This window comes from Calidris pugnax, unplaced genomic scaffold (assembly GCF_001431845.1).
Source record: "Calidris pugnax isolate Ruff unplaced genomic scaffold, ASM143184v1 scaffold82, whole genome shotgun sequence".
Lineage (NCBI taxonomy): Eukaryota > Metazoa > Chordata > Aves > Charadriiformes > Scolopacidae > Calidris > Calidris pugnax.
Genome location: NW_015090833.1, coordinates 3,125,782 through 3,148,957, shown reverse-complemented (window position 1 = coordinate 3,148,957; position 23,176 = coordinate 3,125,782). Strand labels below are relative to the sequence as shown.

The 23,176-nt window shown below is 44.3% G+C and overlaps 2 protein-coding genes across 2 annotated transcripts in view; both read left to right on the top strand.

The window, feature by feature from the left end:
• Positions 1 to 4,957, top strand: part of MTOR (mechanistic target of rapamycin (serine/threonine kinase)) — a 70,076-nt gene extending 65,119 nt beyond the window's left edge. The window contains exons 52-58 of the mRNA XM_014941451.1: positions 259 to 333; positions 811 to 946; positions 1,352 to 1,417; positions 2,189 to 2,269; positions 2,411 to 2,491; positions 3,296 to 3,401; positions 3,953 to 4,957. Of these exons, the coding sequence (XP_014796937.1) occupies positions 259 to 333; positions 811 to 946; positions 1,352 to 1,417; positions 2,189 to 2,269; positions 2,411 to 2,491; positions 3,296 to 3,401; positions 3,953 to 3,968 (561 nt within the window). The 3' untranslated portion in view covers positions 3,969 to 4,957. The remainder of the gene's footprint in view (positions 1 to 258; positions 334 to 810; positions 947 to 1,351; positions 1,418 to 2,188; positions 2,270 to 2,410; positions 2,492 to 3,295; positions 3,402 to 3,952) is intronic.
• Positions 4,958 to 5,648: 691 nt separating this feature from the next.
• Positions 5,649 to 20,965, top strand: EXOSC10 (exosome component 10). Its single transcript, XM_014941504.1, has 25 exons — positions 5,649 to 5,819; positions 6,602 to 6,738; positions 7,148 to 7,271; positions 7,758 to 7,862; positions 8,860 to 9,025; positions 9,797 to 9,908; positions 10,205 to 10,280; positions 10,424 to 10,534; positions 10,955 to 11,098; positions 11,492 to 11,682; positions 12,052 to 12,208; positions 12,838 to 12,986; positions 13,704 to 13,754; positions 14,511 to 14,622; positions 14,992 to 15,042; positions 15,567 to 15,642; positions 15,805 to 15,926; positions 16,196 to 16,291; positions 16,932 to 17,006; positions 17,489 to 17,576; positions 17,807 to 17,880; positions 18,424 to 18,592; positions 19,042 to 19,103; positions 19,879 to 19,952; positions 20,778 to 20,965. Exons 1-25 carry the CDS (start codon positions 5,661 to 5,663, stop codon positions 20,806 to 20,808), a joined length of 2,712 nt encoding a protein of 903 aa, XP_014796990.1. The 5' UTR covers positions 5,649 to 5,660; the 3' UTR covers positions 20,809 to 20,965.
• The last annotated feature ends 2,211 nt before the right edge of the window (positions 20,966 to 23,176 follow it).

Here is a 23,176-nt window from a genome sequence, read left to right as displayed (position 1 = left end):
GGAGCAATATAAGCTGGTGATAGGCAGTCTGTGTTACTTGACACTAGCAGCTGTGCACACGTGTGAGCTTTCCCTCTGTTACCAAGTTAATTATCAAGCTACTTCCAAAAATTTATAGAAACTGACGAACATTAAGCTGGGGCTTTATTTCCTATTTGGAATACAACCTTCAAGATTGTAGCAAAAAAACCTCAATACTTATTAACTCTTAAAGAAGTTAGCTATTAATTTGCTAATTCTTCATCATCATGTGTTTAGGTTGCAATGACAAGAGAAAAGTTCCCTGAGAAGATTCCATTCAGGTTAACAAGGATGCTGACAAACGCTATGGAGGTAAGCATTCCCTCTTCCACGTGAAGGGGATTGTTCCTAGGGAACCCATTTCTCAATTTTTCCTATATTTTCTGTTGTGGCTAAACCTCTTCACTCCTCTAAGAACCAGAGGTGTTAATATTTCAGCTGCATTTTCTGTAAGTTACAGTACTTCATGTGATTTTTACAGTACATTACAGTGGAAAGCAGCTCTTGAAATTTTTCCAGTTTCTTAGTTTCCTCATTTCAAATAGCTGTTTGTACCAACCTGACACAGCCAATGGTGTGGTACTTAACAAAGATCATCTTAGTGGCAGAAGAGATGGTCTTAGTTTGTAATTCTTAGTTTATAATGAACGTCTATCTCATTCTCTCCACGAGCAAAGCATAGTGAGTTCCAGTTCAAAGAACAAGCCGCTTCCTGCGCCCTGAATGGAGGGTTTGGAGTCCCACAGTGAACAAAGCAGCGTGGTTGATTTCTTTCTGTCTCTTCTGAAGGTGACAGGCCTCGATGGCAATTACAGAATCACCTGTCACACGGTGATGGAAGTCCTGCGCGAGCACAAGGACAGTGTGATGGCTGTGCTTGAAGCCTTTGTGTATGATCCATTGTTGAACTGGCGGCTGATGGACAGTAAGTGATCCTGATGAAACAGCAACAGCAAGAACATAATCAGGAAAGATAATGCAAGAAATCTCTTGATTTCATGCAAGAGATCCAGAAGCCTGAAATCCAATGTCATTTTGAAGACAATCTGATGGGATTGTTGTTTCACATGTGCAAATGGTTTTCTGGATTAGAATGTGAAAATACCACAGTGATTAAAACCCTTTTGCCTTTAAACTCAGACACCAAACTAAGCTACAAGCAAAATTGTTTGGGTTAGTTTTGTATCAGTTGTCAGCAGGAGACTAAATGCTTTCTTCAGGTGACATAAAATATGGAGAAAGGCAGTCGAATCTGTATTGTTTGTTGACAAATTTGCTATGAAATACTGAAACTCCAATTCATGCTTTTCACCTCCTTGTTTTCTTGCAGCAAATACAAAGGGCAATAAGCGCTCGCGAACAAGAACAGACTCCTACTCAGCCAGTCAGTCAGTAGGTGAGTAGAAAAGATGGTTCTTTTAGCAGGGCACAAGACTGGGTAAATATTTTCATTCTTCTCAAAAGTAGACAGACAAACAGCTTATTACTATTCACTCTAGGACTGGAAGTGGCTCAAAAACCAGATGCTCCTTTACAGTTACATTAACGCCCTTCTGGAGCACATACAAGCTGATGTAATCCAAAGTATAATAGATAATGTGGTAATTATTTACTTGGCTACCAAATATTAGTGTGCAAAACCTTGTTAAGTGGTCATCTGTCTGGAGCATGAGAGCTTTGCGTTGAATCCTAGCAGTTGTTGGCTCCTGGACTGCAGAGCAGGGACAGTGTTTCATGTGGAGAGCTCTACAAATAAACATACTTATTTGATTGTAATTTTAGGTCAATTGTACGTCATTTTAAATTGTCTTTCAATTGCATATTTATACAAAATGTTATTAAAAGTTGGATCAGGCCTTTTCAGTTTGTTAGCAGAGGAAAAACAACATTTGCTCCTATAATATGCTTCCGTTAGTGACAGAGACATGTGGAACACTTAGTCACAGTCAAATGTGCTTTTCAAATGAGCTGCTTAACAGTTTCCTTAATGTTTCCAGAAGAATATTATTTTATCAGCTTTCCAGCTTCATCAGAGACATGTGGAACACTTAGTCACAGTCAAATGAGCTGCTTAACAGTTTCATTAATGTTTCCAGAAGAATATTATTATATCAGCTTTTCAGCTTCACATTTATGCTTTTATTCTTTCATGGGTTTTTTTCAATAGAAATGTTGGACAGTGTGGAATTGGGTGAGACAGCCCATAAGAAAACTGGGACCACAGTGCCTGAATCCATCCATTCCTTCAGTAAGTGCCACTGTTGTTTCTGTACTGACACAGGAATTGTTCCTGGATCAGAGAATTTCATCCTCCTCCAGATAAAAACATAATAAAAGCTTTTATTGTTCATATGAATTTCTAATATTATTTTCTACTTCTGTCTTTTAGTAGGAGATGGCCTAGTGAAGCCAGAAGCTCTCAATAAGAAGGCAATTCAGATCATCAACAGGGTTCGAGATAAGCTCACTGGTGAGCGTGGTTTTATGTTCATATAAGAAAAACATAAAATCTGATGAGATAGATTAGCACAACTTTTAGTGACGAGATAAGCTCACTGGTGAGCGTGGTTTTACGTTCATATAAGAAAAACATAAAATCTGAGGAGATAGATTAGCACAACTTTTAGTGTTTGTATTTTGTGTTAATCCTTGAATTTAACATACTCTGCTCAAGTGGATGAGCCATTTTCCTGCTTTTGTCTAACACCAAAGTACTGCTGCCTGTGTTTAGATACAAAGGAGCCTGATTTGAAGAGCACAGAGGTGTTTGTAACTAACCAGACTTGATGTTTTGCATGTCTTAGCTTGTTAGTGGAAGTTGAATTTCTACTGTCCTGGCTTTATAGTTTGCAGCATTCAGTTGTGAAATTTTAAGCTCTTAAAGTTTATTAAAAAAAAAACAAAAATAGTTTGCAGCATTCAGTTGTGAAATTTTATGGTCTTAAAGTTTATTAAAAAAAACCCAACTTCCCACCTGCCAATAATGTACTTGAAGGAACTAGGACCAGGATTCCAGCTACTGGAAAGTTATCTGATGTTGGTTTATCCGTTATTTGGGGAAAATAAAAGGAAGAGCCCATAATAATAGGGAAAACAGTTCTGGGCTCTGCATGCCTTTAGAGGTTCTCCATGTTTGGAAAATTTTGCATTTTATATACTGTAAGGGAAGGGTATTCAAAGACCTGTCAGTCTTCGACTTGGCACCCAGAAGCAAGTGATGTTATATGATTTGTGACTTCCATTTAAGGGGGGTTTTCTTCCTTTAATTTCAAAGGTCGAGACTTCTCTCATGACGAAACTCTTGACGTACCCACACAAGTGGAATTGCTCATTAAACAAGCTACTTCTCATGAGAACCTGTGCCAGTGCTACATTGGATGGTGAGTTTGTTGTTCAGCTAAATCTTGCAAAATTCTTCTCTGAATAATCCGGGCAGAGAACAGCTAGAGAAGATGTCACTTGGGTGGTTTAGGGATATGTAGGAGCCTTGTCACATGTGGCATCTGCTCTGGTAAATTTTGGAAGCCTATGACAGCAATCCCACAGACAGGCCTCTCTAAGAGAGCTGCTGTTATAATCAGTGACAGGGATTTTAGGGCATTTAAATTGCAATCAGCCTGAACATTAAGTGCTTGAAATATGGCATGTGGTGGTCACTGGTTTCAGTTACAGTGAAGAGCCACAGGTTTTAAAGTTAACAGAGACAATTTATTGTTATTTTGAGAGTTAGTCAGCTTTGGACTGTGGCTAAGGAAATAGATCTTTTTTAACAATTTTAAACATTAGTTAGCTGGAAGGAAGCATGGGGGATCACTGTCAACTTTTCCTGTACTAAAATACTAGTTAGTGTGGAATCTCAGTCCTTCTCAAGTGTTGCCTTCATGAATCTCTACGCAAGTTGGCATTACTGCAATCTCTCTCTTCTCTTTAGGTGTCCTTTCTGGTAACAGAAGATTCCAAAGTATCCACAGCCTTTTTATTCTGGAGGCTTTTGCACTCCAAACTTGCTCTTCTACAAAACACAAACTGAACGTTGGACTGAAATATACAGCCTTTGTCAAATATTTTGAAATGTAAATGAAAAGAGTTATTGTATATTAAAAGTTGGTTTAAGCCAATGTATAGCTGCTGTTGGAAAAACACAAGCTGTCTGAAACACAACACTTGATTTGGGTTTCCAGGACAGCGAAGACTGATTGTACCACAGATGTCTATGGTTCCACTTGGTCTTTGGGGAACTGGTGATCCATTGAAAAAAAAATAACTATATACGGGTTTTGACTTACTTTGCAATGTAACTAAGTCATTTGCAGATTAATTATTGCCCTGGTCAGTCCTGTGGTGTGGCTGCAGTGAGCTCGGTGCGCTGGTGCAGGAGGCTTCCTTTAGGTTCAGGGGGTGAGCTGGATAACTGGAAAGAAAAGAGAAGGCAAGCAGAATTTTACCTTTGTTTCATCCTGTTACCTTGTTTTCAAACTTGATTCTTGCCCCAGGATTGGAAACTGTCCGTGCTCTCGTTACACTAGTGCAGGAGTTGTGCTTCAGACTAGAGCGAGATGATCGGAGCAGAGCCCAGGATTGAAAGACCTTGAGCTGAGCAGAGTCAGGGGCCTCTGTGCGGGTGGATCGGGGGCAAACTGGATGCAGGGTACAAATGAAATACCACTTGGGAGCTTCCCGCCGGGTCTGGATTAAAAAGCAGTATTGGGGAATAACGAGGGGGAAATTATTACTTGGCATAGGAGGCAGGCGTGGGGAGAACTGGTCATAACTTGAAACAGAAAATAATGGTTATTAAACATGAGGTGAAGATAAAGTTATGATTTATGAATTAAACATATTAAAAATGATGCACAAAATACAACAGAGTAGCCATGTTTAGATGCCATGTTGTATTTGAATATTTTTGTGCCAATAAATTACACCAAAATGTAAACATTTTGACTCTGTTCTTGTTTGTCCCTAAGTACTTCTTAGGAAAAGACAGGGAAGCAGAATAAGATTGGGGTTTTTTATGTTAGTTCCCTGTTGCCATGGATTTGACTTGTCTCTCTCTGCATCGGTTCAGGTGGTGGGCTCCAGTTCCCTCTTGGTGGCAGCTGGAGGTGAAACTGCCGGGACTGAGCGATGTCTGTCACTTGTAGAACAGAAACTTGACCATTCAACCCCTAAATTTTAGTTTCCAACAGATGAGATGTCATCCGTGCGGTAAGAGCATCACCTTTCCTCATCCTCAGGGTCAGGGCAGCAGCTCCAGGGACAGCGGGGGGGCAAGTCACTGTCCCCCACTCCCTGGGCTCCCCTGTGCCCCAAAAACGGGAACGGGGAGGCGGCAGTCAGGACGGCAATGACCCTGTCCCCTTCCCAGGGCCTGCTCGGTGGGCAGAGGGGGTGCTTGCGAGGGAAGAGGGCCGAGGTCTCCCCGTCCCCAGCCCCCAGGGGTGTCCCTCGGTGCTCCCGCCTCGGGGGCCGCCCCGTTCTTCCCACCCGGCGGCTGGTCCGCCAGGCCGCCTGGGGGCGCCAGAGAGCAGCGCCAGCGCTCCCTCCCCGTGCGCATGCGCGCCCGCCGCTCTGCCCCCTCCCCTCAACGGCCGCCGTCTCGCGAGAGCTTCCCCGCGTCGCGTGGCTGCTGGGGCAACATGGCGGCCGCCGCCGGTGAGGGGAGCAGCAGCGCGGCAGCGGAGAGCCCCGCCGGGCAGGATGGACACGACGGGTCGGCGGGAGCCCCGGAGGAGGCGGAGAAGGGCAGCGCGGCGGCGGTGCTGCCTGGCTTCGACGACGCGGACGCCTTCGTCAAGGTGCGGGGCGGCGGGGCCGAGTGGGGAAGGAGGCGAGCGACGGGCACTACCGCTCCCGGCGTGCCCCGCGCCGCTCGGAGCATGCCGGGAGCTGTAGTTCTTGTGGGGGGGCTGCCTAGGGCCCCCGCTGAGGTAGATGCCATCCGTGAGGAGTCCCCCAGCACCGGGAGCCTTCTCGCGGGTACCGGGGAGCGGAGCGGGGCCGCGGGGCCTGTCGCCGCCCGGGGGTCAGGCCTGTTGCCCTCAGCGGGGCCGCGTGAGCGCAGCTCCCGGTGTTGGGGGGGGTTTGCCGCCTCCCCCAGGTGAAAGGGGGAGTGGGGGTCCCTGTGAGGCCGCTGCTGTGGCGGTGGGCATTGCCCTTCGGATGGCAGAGCTCCCCATCAGATCCGGTGTGTCTTCCCTGCACATGGTGCTGCTGCTTCCAAGAGAGGGGACGTCTGCCGGTTCTCAAGCAGGAAGCATGGCAGGGTGGTTTTTTGGTGTTAAAATAATAAAGTAATTATCAGTAGTTTTGCTTATTTAACAAACTTTCTTTCAGACCTTAAATACTGGACTGAGTTTTAAGTCTTGATACTAAACTTTCATCGTTTAAATGTCTCCGAATAGACAATGTGAACTAAATGATTGTAAACTTATTCATGTTAAAAAGCCCTATGATTTTATATGTTAGAACCACACAGTTCAAACAAGCTAGGCAAAATGCACTTTGCCACATAGTGTCCTGGGTAAATGGAGGAACAGGCTGCCAAAAAAGCCACTGATAACACGGTGTTCTTGCACAGTATGCGCTGGGCACGGTGGTAGCTGCGACAAAGGCATCCAATGGGCTCCCTCAGCCTGGCGACGAGTACGATTTCTACCGCAGCTTCCCTGGCTTCCGGGCGTACTGTCAGACACAGGGTGACCGTCTCCTTCACTGGTAAGGATCCATTTGCATCTCTGGGCCCTTACTGATAGCTTCCAATCCAAAACAGAAGGCAGCACCCTTCTTTGGAGACTCCAAACTTGCTGTAGATAAGAAGATGTTTTAGTTCACATGCCTAATTTTAGCTACTTTTCTAGCACTTGGTAGTGTAAGTAATAAGTTTAAAGAGATCCTTTCATAATGATTTGGATAAAGAGCTGTGCAATCTATTTAAAAAGTCACATGGTTCATAAGAAATTAATCCTAGCACTTCACACTGTATAGATGTTTCTGCTTTGCACTGCTCATGTGATGTTATCTATAGGTACTGTATTTGATTCATTTTCAAACTTTGAAGAGGTAGAAAGTTGAAGAGAACTGGCCTGCTTTCAAATTGCTGACAGCTCTACTGTTCTTTTACAAGCATGAGCAAAGTGATGCAGTACCACGGTTGCCGTAGCTACATGAAAGATCGCAGCAAAGTGACTGAGCTGGAAGATAAATTTGATATGCTGGTTGACTCCAACGACATCATTCTCGAAAGAGTGGTAAGCAAATTAGTGCTGGATGCTGTTCTTATAAACTGTGCAGTTGCCACAAGTCTTTTTTTTATTGCAAGAATTTGAGCAGTCATGCTTTTACAGTTATAGCTAGTGTTTCCTCAGTCTGATGGTGTTCCTTTTTACTTTAAAAACATTTCCAGTGGTCACAGCAGATAAGGCAGGTGAAGGAAATTTCCAGTGGTCACAGCAGATAAGGCAGGTGGGTTATGGCCCAAAGGAAGGTAATACATGACTTGTGAGAAAATTAAATACAGTTTGGCACAAGAACCTCACAACCTGAGAACAGATTTGTAGGAAACTTTTCCTACCCCGATCTTCAACGTGCTCCTCCTACATTTGTCTGTCTCCTGTTGCACAGAATCTGGGGGAGATGGCTATGGAGGTGTCCATCTGGGTGACTTTATTCAGTCTGACCAGAGTGGCTGAGCATAGTAATTTAAGAGGTTTTCACTTCGCTTTTCTGGAATTTAGGGTATTTTACTGGATGAAGCAGCAGGAGTGAACAAAACCCAGCAGCCAGTCCTCCCTGCTGGGTTACAGCCCCCACAGACGATCATTTCCAGCTGGAACCGCAAGGTGAGGTCTCTGCGCTCGGTTTGCCGTGTTATCTTACCTTTTTTCCTGGTATTGGCATTACTGACTTGCCAGTGGAGTTGAGAAGTTAAATGTGCTGTCACATTTTTTTACGTGTCCTAACTCCCTCCCTTTTTTTTTCTTTTTCCTATTATTCAAACTAGATTTTGGATTCTCTGCGCTCGGTTTGCCGTGTTATCTTACCTTGTTTCCTGGTATTGGCATTACTGACTTTCCATTGCAGTTGAGAAGTGTGCTGTCACACTTTTTTAAGTGTCCTAACTCCCTCCCTTTTTTTTCCTTTTCCTGTTATTCAAACTTGATTTTGGATTCTGTGGCATTTGTCTGTCTCCTGTTGCACAGAATCTGGGGGAGATGGCTATGGAGGTGTCCATCTGGGTGACTTTATTCAGTCTGACCAGAGTGGCTGAGCATAGTAATTTAAGAGGTTTTCACTTCGCTTTTCTGGAATTTAGGGTATTTTACTGGATGAAGCAGCAGGAGTGAACAAAACCCAGCAGCCAGTCCTCCCTGCTGGGTTACAGCCCCCACAGACGATCATTTCCAGCTGGAACCGCAAGGTGAGGTCTCTGCGCTCGGTTTGCCGTGTTATCTTACCTTTTTTCCTGGTATTGGCATTACTGACTTGCCAGTGGAGTTGAGAAGTTAAATGTGCTGTCACATTTTTTTACGTGTCCTAACTCCCTCCCTTTTTTTTTCTTTTTCCTATTATTCAAACTAGATTTTGGATTCTGCTTTCCATTGCCATCTCAGTTTCATGTACACAACAGCCTTTCTTTTGATTATTTGCATGAATTCAGGATCATGATTGAGCAAACTTTCATTCTTGGGTGCTGGACTTGCTGCAAAAGAGTGACTCATTTTTGAGCTTGGGGTATAACTTTATTCTTCTGAATATTGGGTCAGGCTGAGATAACAAATGTTCAGAATTTCTCTAAGTCCTGTGAGTTTTACCTGTTGTTTACCTTTTTCTAAATAGGCGGGAGAATCTCACAAGAGAGCTCAATCTGAAACCTTCAGGCTGCTTCATGCCAAGAACATCTCTCGACCACAGCTTAAGTTTCGGGAAAAGATTGACAATTCCAACACTCCCTTTGTACCTAAACTTTTTATCAAGCCAAATGCTTTGAAACCTTTGCCTGAAGGTAAGGGGTTTATTTTTTGTTGGGTAACCTATTTGAGAGTATTTGACACAGATCTGCCCTCACAGTCTAGAGGAGAAATCCTTGACTGTAAAACCAAGGAACAGCAGGAGAAGTTGAGCATTTGGGTGCCATAAGCTCTGTGATGCTCTTGTTTACACACGTGCAACGTAAGGGTAGGTCAGCATACAGCATCTTCTTCTTGGTATACATTAAATAATCTGTTCCAAAAGATATTCTGCTGCTTCTCTTTCCCACCGTTGATGAGAGTCACTCTGGCACCAGAAGTGGTCTTGACTAGTCTAGTTGGCTTTACAGATACTGCTTTCTAATTATTTGGGAGCACCAGGTGTATGGTTAGACCTACCTTTGCTTTGAGTGCTTTATCAACGCCACCAGCGTAACATCCTGTCTCGGCAACGTGTCACTCTGCTGATGATGATTCATCCTTAGTCTGCTCTGATGCAGTTGTACTTTTAATAACTGGGAATGATTGAAAGATTTTTTTTTTTTCTGAAGATTTTTCAATCTCCTTCCAAGCTTTTGAGCGGAACCACCTTTTGTCTTGCTTAACAACAGCCTGGTAAAACCTAGTAACTGAGTTGTCATTGAAGACAGAAATCTTGCTGACAGCAAAAGCTACAGGTCTAAGTTAAGATTTTTGATGCTTTATAATTTTAATAGGCTCTTGTGGTGGGTGGAGGGGACAGAGTATTAGGCTGGGAACATGTTCTGTGTGGGACACAGTCCAGTTGTTCCATATTGGTTGTTCAGCCCTCACAAAAAGTGGACGGGAGCGAAAGGAGCGGCCTGAAGACTTGGATGTACCAGCTGCTTTGGCAGACTTCATACACCAGCAGAGGACGCAGCAAACTGAGCAAGACATGTAAGAAATGAACGTGACAGCAAGGTTCTCGGAGTACCTTTGGTGAACATGCACTTGTATGGTCCCATGGTGCTGATGCTATTGATGTGTAACAGCTCTGCATGTGTTTGTGTCCGCACACTGTGTTGCGCGTGATTGGCTTTAGACATCTGTGGTTATTTTAAACCTATATAAGCTTAACGAGAGGCAAAATTTCTACTTGGTAGGAAAACTGCTGTAGTTCTCAAAATTTCTGTGCTCTGGCTGCATAAAGAAGACTGAAATTTAGTCTGTGCCTGTCTTCCTAATTTCCACAGGTTTGCTCATCCTTACCAGTATGAACTGGAGCATTTTTCTCCACCAGATGGAGTTCTCAAGAAACCAGAACCCCAGGTTGGTGCCCGCATTAATTTAAACTTCCCACAGATGCAGTAAGGTTACAGCTGGCCGTTCTTGACAAATTTGAGAATTGAGGGTGGAGGTCAGGGGTGGGAATTGACAGAGAACATATCATGCCTAATAATTTGCTCTGCCAGATGTACAGGCCCATCAAGGAAACACCCTGTCATTTTATCACCACACTGGATGAACTGGTAGAACTAAATGAAAAGCTTATGAACTGTAAAGAATTTGCCCTGGACTTGGAGGTAATCAAATTGCCTTTTCTGTTTAAAGGTTACATGTGTTCTGTTAGTACCTGGGAGACCATTATATTCTTCTAGTCTGTTTTGTGGTTCTTCTCTTTCTCCTGCTTTTTGTACTTTCTGACATGAAAGGACAGTACATGATTTTAATCTAGAAGGTTGAATTAAACTGTGTCAATATTATTATAAGTTTTCCAATGGTAGTACTGGCTGCACAATTCATACTGGATGCATCTTCTTTCAATTCATCCCATGTATTTTTGTCACATTAATGACTGCAAAGAGAAAGCTTTGCTCATCCAATTGTCTTTTTCTTTAAGAAGTGTGCTATTGCTTTTTCTCCCTTCATTTGGGGTACTGTTTATTTTATAGCATTACTTCTGTAATGGATCCTAGCTTACCTCTCTCTTACGTGTTTTTCAGCACCATTCCTACAGGAGCTTCCTGGGCTTGACATGTCTGATGCAGATTTCCACCCGAACAGAAGATTTCATTATTGATACACTGGAATTGCGCAGCGACATGAGCATTCTCAATGAGACCTTCACAGACCCTGCAATCGTGAAGGTCAGCTGCCAAATTCACCAATTCACCACCAGAATTCCTTTTTCTTTTATTTTTCCCCCTTAGTTTAAGCTTCCACCAATTCACCACCAGCATTCCTTTTTTTTTTTATTATTTTTCCCCCTTAGTTTAAGCTTTATTATAGTTAAAAGCATGCTATGTGCTCTGTCTTGATCACTTAGCTCTGCTTTCATTGTAATTTGTTCATGTGCCTGTTTCCTTGATGTAAGTGGGGAGTTATTTGCCAAGTGCTCTCATTTAGTAGCTCTGCACTTAACGGTGAAGGACAGAGAGAGAAGAAGTCTGGTCCTAGACACACGAATGTGAAACAGTAGCACTGCCAGCCTGGAGTAGGAACATCATTCACACCATTCTCAATTTGTTTTGCTTTTCAAGGTCCTTCACGGTGCTGATTCAGATGTGGAATGGCTGCAAAAAGACTTTGGTCTCTACTTGGTGAACATGTTTGATACCCACCAAGCTGCTCGTCTCCTCAATCTCGGCCGGCATTCTTTGGACCACTTGCTAAAGCTGTATTGCAATGTAGATGCTGACAAGCAGTACCAGCTGGCTGACTGGAGGATACGGTAAGAACTGACCCCTTAAATGGGCTGGAGCTGCAAGGTAGCACTTATCCTTGTTTGTATATTTAGAGAGGAGAATGTTTCTAGTCGCAAGCCCTATAGTTGTAGGTTTGTCTCAAAGTGAACAAGCACAGTGTTTACCTGGCTGTGCTTTAAGTTCTTTTACAAATGTTACATTTTCCTGTGTTACTGCTGTTGCCCAACAAATCCTTCAGTAAGAAAACAGAATTTCATACTAGTTCTTAGCGTGTTTTACGTGCAGTTTGCCCTAATCATAGAATGGTTAGGGTTGGAAATGTGCCTTGCAAGAGGAAAGTGACTGTTTGAGAGGGCAACTGAAATGTACTAGCGTAATTTTGTGTCTTTTTCTAGCCCTTTGCCAGAAGAAATGATCCGGTACGCCCGTGAGGACACTCACTACTTGCTCTACATCTATGACAAAGTGAGGGAGGCCCTGTGGGAGAGGGGGAATGAGCAGCCCACTCAGCTGCAGGTCGTGTGGCAGCGCAGCAGGGACATCTGCCTCAAGGTAAAGCTTCACCTGGTTGGATTACCTGGATGGGCTTAATGGGATAGAAATTCCTTTGCTTATTCTACTTCCGTTGCAGAGACAGAGGGTTTTTTCCTTTGTGTGTGTCTGAAAACAGCTGTATAAACTGTGACCTGGTTGTGTGCGGTCACTTGTTTCAGTAGCTAAAATCCTTGGATTCAGATGCCCTCTTGCTGTTTTCTGAATGCTGGCACTCCTTGGCCTCCCAATGCTTTCAGGTGTGTCCTTCCCAAGAGAGGTGTTACATTTCCAGTTCTACTGGACGTTCTTAGAAGTTCAAAGCCTACGAGATAATTATGTTGTGCCTGTGGAAAAAGTTATCTATGAAAGTAGACCTTGTTTAATGTAGTAAAGCTTGAAGATATTCTATGCCGAAAGCTGTTCCTGGAGTTGCTGAGGGTAGTTTTCCCTAAAAATGGATGACATTTGTGTTTTCCAGGGATAGGGCCCTACCAACAGGTTAGGTAAAAGCTCCAAGACACATTGTACCTGAGTTTATTCAGTCTCCAGTATGTCTGTGTGAGATTCTGTCTGTCTCGGTGAAGCAAGGCAAACTGGAAAGCACAACTCTGATACTGATCATGAGTGTTTCATTTTTTCCTGTCCAGAAATACATCAAACCCCTCTTTTCAGATGAATCCTACCTTGAGCTCTACAGGAGGCAGAAAAAACACCTCAACACGCAGCAGCTGGCAGCATTTAGGTTGCTGTTTGCATGGAGAGACAAGATGGCACGTCAAGAGGACGAGAGTACAGGGTAGGAAGTCTGTTTTTTTACAGACACTGACTTAATGCTGCTGTGAGTCTCTTGGATTGTGCCCCTCCCCTTGCCCCCCAACACCCTACCAACAGGTTAGGTAAAAGCTCCAAGACACATTGTACCTGAGTTTATTCAGTCTCCAGTATGTCTGTGTGAGATTCTGTCTGTCTCGGTGAAGCAAGGCAAACTGGAAAGCACAACTCTGATACTGATCATGAGTGTTTCATTTTTTCCTGTCCAGAAATACATCAAACCCCTCTTTTCAGATGAATCCTACCTTGAGCTCTACAGGAGGCAGAAAAAACACCTCAACACGCAGCAGCTGGCAGCATTTAGGTTGCTGTTTGCATGGAGAGACAAGATGGCACGTCAAGAGGACGAGAGTACAGGGTAGGAAGTCTGTTTTTTTACAGACACTGACTTACTTCTGCTGTGAGTCTCTTGGATTGTGCCCCTCCCCTTGCCCCCCAACCCGAGGTGGAACCACTTTCTTACCTGTAGAACTTAGTGTACTACCTCAGGCTGCTTCTCACACAGAAGTCCTGCTATGTTAACACTAAATTCTTACAGGTATCTATATCAGCCCTACTTAATTGCTTTTTAACCAATATCGTCTTTCCAGACCTTGTAATTGGGGCAGACTTGTACCCTCTGATGGTATTTTTAAGAGTTCTTAACATTCTGTTACATTCACACCGCCTCTGTGTGTTGTAGATACGTGCTACCAAATCACATGCTGTTGAAGATAGCAGAGGAGCTGCCCAAGTAAGTTTTGTTCACCCTTGAGGAGTCTCGTTTGATTTTAATATCCAGGAAGTTGTTTCCTAGTGTGTAATTACTTCTGCAGTAGGTCCCTTTCTTCCAGCTCTCAATACTGCTTTTCTCTATAGGAAAAGAGATAAATAGCACTGCTCCTTCAGAAGCCTCCACACTTCTAGGAGATGTCTATCTCTGATTTTATTCCACTAATAAAACATATTCCTTTCTATTGCTCTGTGTCACACATCCCCCCTGAGATTCCTACAGTATTACAGAGCAAGAGAGGGATGAGTTCCTGTGTAACATTTATTTGAGAGGGTTTTTTCAGTTCCTAAAGGAATTGAGCAGGAGGCAACTTAAAACACCCTATATTTAGACAACATTTTCTTCAAACACTTGGCACTCATCCTCTAAAGTCCGTACTTGAGAACAATAAAAATGCATCTTTAAACACAAGTCCACTGCTGGGCTCAACTTCCATAGATGAACACTGAACAAGGAGCCACGGGGACGGATAGACAAACCACAGGAAAAGATAAGTGAGAGCAGAGCTGAGTTAATGGTTCCTCCTTACCTGCACAAACCTGGGAGAGAAGAATTTTTCATCACAGAAGAGAATAAACTCTGACAGATTTATCTGACTTGTCGTCTTCTGTCCTAGTCAGACACTGTGGTTATATCTGGTTGCTCGTCCTTTGAATGTGAATACCTAACATATTGGCCATAAATATAGCACACTGAATTTTTCTCATCTCTCTTTAGAGAACCCCAGGGCATCATTGCCTGCTGTAATCCAGTCCCACCACTAGTTCGCCAGCAGATTAATGAATTGCATCTTCTCATTCAGCAGGCCCGGGAGATGCCTCTTCTCAAGGTAGGAGTAGCTCGTACCACACAAGAGACTCATCTCTTGCTTTCCCTCAGCCAGGGACGGGGGCTAAATGGTGACCTGTGAGGATGTATATGCTGAAGTTTGCTTTTTGAACTAGTTAAAATATATATCGTCAGCATCTTGATATTAATACAGTCTTTCTCCTTTAGTGAAACAAAGCCATTTGTGAGCGTGAAGGTGTGCTTTCTGTGTGAGGTGTTTAAATGTACCTGCTGCAGGGGAAGAAGAAAGAATGTAATTTGATTACCCTGCTAGCTTGTAATCAGTGTATTGAAAACATTGATAAGGAGGCCAACCTAGAAGGAATAGGGCAGGTGCACTTGACTGACTTGTCTTTCTCTGCCATTCTAGTCGGAGATCACTGTGGCAGTCAAGAAGAGAGCACCTCTGTCCAACCCTGAGGTACAGTTTACCTAATGTTTGTTACCTAATTTAATTTAATTTAAGCCTTAAACTCAGAAACAAATGTAGCAAAATTCTAGCTTCCAGCAAATTGTTTATTCTCATCCATTTTACAGGTCTCTCTGCTTTACTTTAATGGTCCTTTTCTGTGCTAGACTCATAATATTGCCAGTTGTGAATTGGTATTTTACAAAGCCCAATAATAGCAGCACCTCAGGCTTCATCAGCAAATGCTCTGGCTGCTGGACAGTTTGGTGTTTGTCAGTCTGTATCGAAGGATCTGTAAGAAGAGAAGGTTCAGATGAGTTTCTGAGGCTCATTCACTTACTCATCTCATGCCTGTGAAATAAAGCCCTTTGGATGGCAGATGCAGTGTGCTCTAGGATGTATATTAAGAGTATTCAGTCTCTGAATTTTATACTCTTCTTTGAATTTTCATTAATGTGTTTCTGCAATATATGAAAAAATATACAGATATATAGAGTAGTGTATTAATGGGGTTTGTAATTTGAATCTCTGTGCAGAAGCTGGAAAATACCTTCTTTGGACCACATGACAGTTCCCGGATTCCTGTGGATTTTCAGAACAACTCTGCTTTGGGTAATTTGGACTTAACCTAAAGACTGTGCTAATACTGACATGATGTGGCTTTAACATGGGGAAATAAGCAGCCCTGGAGAAACTTTTGGTGAAATCTCATTACACGAAAGAGCAGTAAAATACACAAGTATTTAATAAAAATGTTCTCTCCTTTTCACGCAGAGCCTGCACCAGTTTTTGAACATGGCTGTCTCTTCTCAGACACTGAGAATTCAATCAATGTTCAGGGTGTTCAGCCAGAGTCAACGTGTCTTGTCGCTACTGCCACTGTCAGCATTTTCAGTGTAAGCAACATGTTTGTGATAGTGTCAGTATTTAAGTAATGTAAGTGTTAGAAAACTTAATAATCTGATAAAAGCGTGTGAAAGTGGTGCAAGAAATAGTAAGACATCACCAAATCAACAGGGTTAGGAGGCCAGCACGTTATTTACATCTCTCTAGAGGGTTACTGCATCAGTGGACTTTCAGATAGAGTCAGAAACAACGTGCATGAAGCGGCAATAGCCAAAAGCAACAGTTATTAATGTTACTATGTCTTCCTTTTCTTCTTTAGGAATGTGATGAAGATGAAGGAAATGAGAAAACTTTAACCACTGCGCAGCAGAAAGCTCAGCGTATAATGGAGTCCTTTGAAAATCCCTTTAGAATGGTAAGAGCTCCCAGTGCACATTTGAAGTAGGACTCAAACTGCCTGGTGCAGAGGATGCTCTGAGCTGTTTCTCCAGGCAGATCTGAAAGAGCTCGATACAGCAGCAGCTGCTGCTCTCGTACTGGAACCTAGAGATTGTCTTTGCAAAACACACACGTGTGGACTTGTTTTCCAAACATTTTGAAGTGCCTGTTAGATATATGTCTTTCTATGTAGTAAACAGACCTCTCGCTGTTTTGGGGTTTTTTTAATCAAGTTTGAGGTTTTTTTAATTTGCATCACATTTTCATCTCTGCTTTATGACTAGAGTAAGTGAGCTGATTTTACTCTTCTAATGAATCAGAAGAACAATAGCAGACTTTGTTAGAGATCTGGAGTGGCAAATTACTGGGAAATAATATCAAAACAACTTTTTCTGGTGTGTGGTTGCGGATTGGGTCTTTGGGTTTTTTTAATTTTGTTTTTCTTTTAACATTTCTCTTGGCCATAGCTGGGGTAACTTTTCTTTTTCCAAAAGGTAATCTATCCGTGGAATGTTTCTTAAATAGTAAATTTTCGGGAACATTCTAAGTAGCATTTTAGCAGTGAGCTAAAGGTCACATGTTGTAGTTAAAGCAAAACATTGTTTTCCTCTCCACAGTACCTGCCTGCAGAACAGAACCCTGCCTATGTCTCGCAATCTGCAAAATTTGACCCCTCATCAAAAATTTATGAAGTAAGTCTTACGCTAAAATTTCATGCTAAGTTGTACAAAAGAAACAAAAAAGTAGATTATTTTGCTTTGGAAACCTCAGCAATATAGGATTTTTTTTTTTTTCTCCTTGGATTTTCCTTTTAAAAAGACAAGTTTTGAGAAACCTGACATGTTTCTGAATCTGTAGTTCATTGTTTCTGTGGTGTTTGTATCCTTTGAAGAACCAGGGATTGGAGTCATTCCAGTCCATGTTCCCTGTCTGTCAATGCTACAAACTACTACTGAGGTCTGTATCTGCCTTTGTTCTCATGGCTCATTTGTAGCTCAGAACTTTTAGTACATGGTTTTACTTCACCTGGTGCAGCAGATCTTAATCTCTTTTATAATCCAATTTGATCTTTTGTACTCTTAATGAAGAGCAGCGTGTGGTAGCAAGTTTATAAACTCCCTTTTGCTGTAAAGCTTCAAAGAAAGCTATCCCAGGTAATTTTTTTTCATTGCAGATCAGCAATCGATGGAAGTTGATGAGTCAGACACAAGCACAGAAGGAGTCCAAGGATGAAACGAAGAAGAAAGCAGCCCAGCAGTCAGGTACAACCATTCTTCCCTCCGTCAGTGTGCTGGCCAGCATGCTTTTCCCAATGCACATAGATTGTTTCCCAGTTACAAGACAACCTTAGATGATGAATTTCCTGATTGATAAGGTTGTTTGACAAAGATTATACAGTATTTAGTTTGCTACAAGCTGGTTTGCTTGCTTTTTCTAAGCTCCTGGGTGACTTATTAATGCGTTTTAAGGTAATGCTTGTTTGTTTGTGCAGCTGCTCGTGACCAGGCACAGAAGGTGTATAAAGAGGCAACAGAAAATATTGTATCTGTTCGTCAGCAAGCTATGGTATGTCATTGAATTCCCTACTTCCAGCCTTTCCCTGCTTTTGAGGTTTATAACACAATTCAGAGTGAAGCCCCGAGCCCTGTAACTCTGAAATACCTGGGTGACAGTCCTCTGGTAGTGGTTCTGTGGTTCTGCCCTGTGTGTAGCAGCAGCCTCTGAGCAGCTGTGCTCTGCAAATCTTTGCATCCCTCCATGTCTTCAGCAGGGAGTGTTTGCTGCTGCTGCACCTCTCTGCTCCTCACTTGCCTGGGTTCTCCCAAACCCGCCCGTGGGGCCACACACAGCAGGTCTCAGCCTCTCGTATCCTGTGAAGTGACAGGTTGGCTTTTTAGCTGAAAAGTCCCTGCTGTGAGGCAAAAAAAGGCCCAGAGAAGAACACAGTGCTTTCTCCCCACGCTATTATTGCCACAGGCAATAGCTGTCACTGGGGCTGAGGGTCGTTGGGCAGTTCATCTGCATGCTGGTGTTCATGCCTACGCAGAGATGTTTCCTTCTCCTCTCCTGAACTTGTCCTCGTTTCTATTCTGTGGGTTGTTTTCACAGCAGGAACAAGCTAATAAGAAGAGGGAGAGGGTCATGAGTGAAACGGGAACAGAGTTGCCAAAACAAGAGAAGAAACGGCCAAAAGCCTCCCAGCAACCAGAGGAGCTGGAAGCACCGAAGCAGTTTACCCCCTTTGATTACAGCAAGTCCAACTTCAAAGTGTTTGCGGGTAAGATCTGGATCTCTTGTGAGAGTGCTGCAGGCTGTGGAAAATGTTGCCAGCTGAGCCCTGAAGGGGGCTGTGTGTGAATGTAGGTGCCAAGGCAGTACAAACTGTTAGCAGGCACTTACCCAACAGTGGGGAGCTACTAAAAGACATTAATTTGGGCAACGTACAGCCTAGCATCCCTTTTCTTATTTGGAAAAAAAAACTTTGTGGATTTGAATTTTGCTTCTTTTCTCTGTAGAGAAAAATCATCTGTTTAATTGGACCCCAGGAACAAAGGAGATTTGACTCCTCCTCTATTAAAAAGCATCTCAGGATGTCCTTAAGAGGCTGTTCTGGTTTTTAGCACGTGGGAGGCTTTCAGTGAAACCCCTTATTGTCAGAGGAACACTGTGGAATGTGCTGTTCTCTCTGGAAAACTTTAGTGATGGTTTCTCTCCTCTCTCCCTTAGGAAGCAGCAAAGGGAAGCAGTCACCGCAGTTCGATCCGGCCAAGCAAGCTCACACGGGCAAGGTACGGGCATGGCATGAAGGAACAGGAATGTTGGGGACAGCGTGTACCCAGCTGGGGACTGCAGATGAGGTTTTCTGCATTTGCAGGATGCTCCCTAACAGCACTGCTTCCCATCACGAGCTCACACTTTGTGTTAGCTTCAGGAAGAGCTTTCCTGGGGCCCCTCAGACTCTCTTGTTGTTTCCCACCTCTTTGCACATTGTTCACACCTACACCCTGTGCATCAAGGCACCACACTTCACCACACCACAAATTCCCAATACCAAATTCAAGGTGCTCTCATTTCAGCCTCTGCTGTGCGTGCTGCCTTCCTGAATATTGAACTGGAGGGCAAACGGTACCAGTGAGCATCTTAGATATTCATTAAAAAATAGTGTTTTAGAAGCTGAAGAAGTTTATGCCTGGTAGTGTAGGAGACCGTTTCCTGTGCAATCCTTTTGCTGTGTCAGTTAAAACTTGTTTCAGGAGAAAAAAAGAATCAAAAAAAGATTGGTGAATTTTGGACAAAGCGTACAGATCCTTCTGTCCAGAGGGGCCAGATCTGTCCTCAGTGGGGTGTTGTGCCTCGTGTCACAGTGAGACCACTAGAACAGCACTTACTCAGCTGCATTTTGTGCTTGGGCATATAAATTCCTAAAGCATAAAGTTCACGGTGTAAACGAGCAGTGTTTGTTGAAGTTGGAGGGACCTGACAGCACATGAATCTCATGGTATATACAGTATTTGGCCAGTACCTCACTGTGATGGTGGGTTTGGTTTTTTTCCTTCTGTGCAGAGATTTGCCGGAGCCAACAAACTTCAGCAGTCTGGAAATCGCAGCATGTCCTACCTGGCGGGGAAGGCTGAGAGGTGTGTTTTCAGCCTGCTCTCATCACCCTGTGCAGGGTTTTCACACCCCTGCCCCGGAGCTATGGGCAAAGCACAGCTATTGTCCTCTCCTGCTGTGGGAGCCTAAGCACGTGTTTCATGGGAAGAGGTTGCGTCACAGTTTGACGTCAGTTTAAAGGAAAAAAGAAAAATAAAAAAAAAAAGCTTAGTCAGGATTAATGCAATCAAAGACAATTCTGGCTGGAAAGTTTGAAATGCAGAGGTAAAAGTTTGTGTTAATAGATGTGGGAGTTGCTTTCGTGTCCACAAAGATAGGTAGAGGTGGGGAGAACATTTGCCTGGCTTGGGAGGAAGACAAGATGAGGAAATGGGCACAAACTTGTACATAAAGAGTTCCATCTCAACATGAGTAGGAACTTCTTTGCTTTGAGGATGGCAGAGCCCTGGAAGAGGCTGCCCAGAGAGGTGGTGGAGTCTCCTTCTCTGGAGACATTCAAACCCACCTGGACAAGTTCCTGTGTAACCTGCTCTGGGTGGACCTGCTTTGGCAGGGGGTTGGACTGGATGATCTCCAGAGGTCCCTTCCAACCCCATATCACTCTCTGATACTGCCAAAGATGAACAGTCTCGTTCTGAATAGGTATTTACTGTGTAGCTTACGAGGCTTGATCCTTGTGTGTTATTTAGCCATAAAAGAGCAACATTCTGTAAGGGCAGCACTGGAGGGAGAAGGTTCTGCTGCATCACGACCCCGTCTGAGTAGAATCGTCGTAACCGATCAGGGGTTTTTGATCTTGAATGAATTTAGAGCAAGAGTTAAAGTCTCTCTGTAACTGTCTTTTGCAGGGGTTCCAGGCACCACTGGCCAAAGAGATAGTCCTTGTTACGGGACCTCGGGGAGTTGCTGCTGGACAAAACAAGTCAGAAGTATTGTCACCATGGGAAGGCAAATACCGGTCACTGAGCAGTTTTTGTACAGAAACATTTTTAAACCCATTAAAATCCCCTTTTTTTTCCAAAGAGAAAAACATCTTTATTGATTTCACTTTTATTATATTCACATTGGGGTGGTTTTTTTCTAATTGTACTCACAATGTTGCTTTGTTTCTAATTTTGAAAGTTTATCCTGTGTCCTCAAACCCAGTTAGGCTAAACTTGTCACTTCTGGGAGCTGCTTCAAGCCCAGAACCAGCACGTCAGTGGAGTATGAGAGGAACTTCTTGGCATCTCTAAAGCCAGCAGAAAAAATAGCAAGATTCAGTAGATGTGACTCAAACCCCCACAGTCCGGAGGAGGAAATAAGGCCAGGCTGTCTTTTATGTTAGACCTTGCTTACAAATCGAGCTGCTCACCTCTTACAAGGTAATAGGAAAAATTAGTCTGTTTAACTAGCAGTGATTGTGGATTTTTAAGCAAAGATTTTTAAGGGGGGAAAAAAAGAGTTGGGGTACTTTTTGGGTCAGAGACCAGTGGTTTCACCATAAAGACATAGAGTGAAAGCAATAGCATTAGGTAGAAGGTGAAAACACAAGAGTGCAGTGTTGAGGAAAGCTGCAGCTGAGTCTCAGTACAGCTGTGTTAACATCTCTTGGGTTTAAATACCCACAGTGAGTTATCTAAAGTCTTTGTAGAAAGAGCATCAGCCCATGGCTGGAGGGATGGATGGCAGAGTTTATTGTAAATGCTCACACCTGAAGGCTGTAAGGCTGCTGGGGGAGTGGGAAGCAGCATTCCCATTTCACAGCTGGGAATTCCAAAGGGTAGGGCTTGCTGGGACTTTGCTTGAAGCCACATTAAACCAGTGGCAGAGCTGCTTCCTGGATTACTGGTCACTGACTAATGGATCTTGCTCCCCTTCCCAACGGCCTTGTCTTTACTCTGTGATTTCCTTTTCTCACAAAGGAATTTCCATTTCGTGCTCACCTTTTCTGGCAACGACAGAATTTACCTTTTTGCTGGGCATGAGGACTGATAAAAACTACCCTCTCCACCCCTAACCTGAGGACTTTATTTTACAAAGACCATGAGCAGGTTTGGGATTTTGCTTCTTTGTTCGTTTTCAATCTTTTCACCTATTTCTGGGGAGTAGGGAGTGGAAGGAACAGAGGAAGGGTTTTTCCTCCTTAGGTATCTTGGGATGGGCAGTAATGGTAAACAGAGTCCTTTCTGCTCATAAAAATCCACTTGCCTGGCTGAATATTGGAGAATATTTGTGAAAATGTTTGTGAGTGCCAGGCACCAGTACAGGTTAGGGGTGGAGCTGCTGGAAAGCAGTTCTGAGGAGAAGGATCTGGGGGTCCTGGTGGACAGTGAACTCTCCATGAGCCAGCAATGTGTCCTTGTGGCCAAGAGGCCAATGGGATCCTGGGCTGCGTAGGGCAGAGTGGGGTCAGTGGGTGGAGGGAGGTCATTCTCCCCCTCTGCTCTGCACTGGGGAGGCCACAACTGGAATCCTGTGTCCAGTGCTGGGCTCCCCAGTTCAAGAGAGACAGGGAACTGCTGGAGAGAGTCCAGCGTAGGGTAACAAAGATGCTGGAGGGATTGGAGCATCTCCCTGCTGAGGAAAGGCTGAGGGAGCTCTAGAAGGTCCCTTCCAACTCCACCAACTCCGTGGTTCTGTGAAAGGAGGGAAAGAGCCCTTGTCCCCGAGCGCACTCGCAGGGGCTGCCAGTCCCCTCAGCATCACCACTTCTGCAGCTTTGGGGACCAGTAGCTCTTACCCAAAGCCCCACCGGCTGCAGAGACGTTACATTTTCTTTAGTTTCACTAAGTCCTCCACTTCAATCTCCACGTGGAGTGACATCTGAAGGATGACGGTCAGTTCAGTCCGTTTCCGCTTTCCCTTACGCGTTGCAGCTTCCTGCCGCGGGCTTTGGAAACGCCTTTAGTGGCAGTGACCGGCAGCTTCACCTGGGCACACCTGCGGCTGGGATGGAGCCGTGGCACCGGAATCCCGCGATCTGAGCTCATTTCGCCCTCGGGAGCGGCTCCTCCGGCCCCGCACCGCCCGCCGGGGAGCGCCTGCCCCAACCCCGGTGAGTATGTGTCCCCCCCCGCCCCTCGCGGCACCTCTAGTGAGCGCCCCAGGGTACCGAGGGACCCGCTTTTGTCGCCTTAACCCTTAAAGCATCCAAATGCCACTTTTTCTCCCCCAAAGGGCCGTGAGCGCGCGGGGCGGGCAGTGACGCGCCCTTTCCCCGCAGCGGCCGCGCCGCCCCACGTGGCCCCGGGAAGAGGGGGGGGGG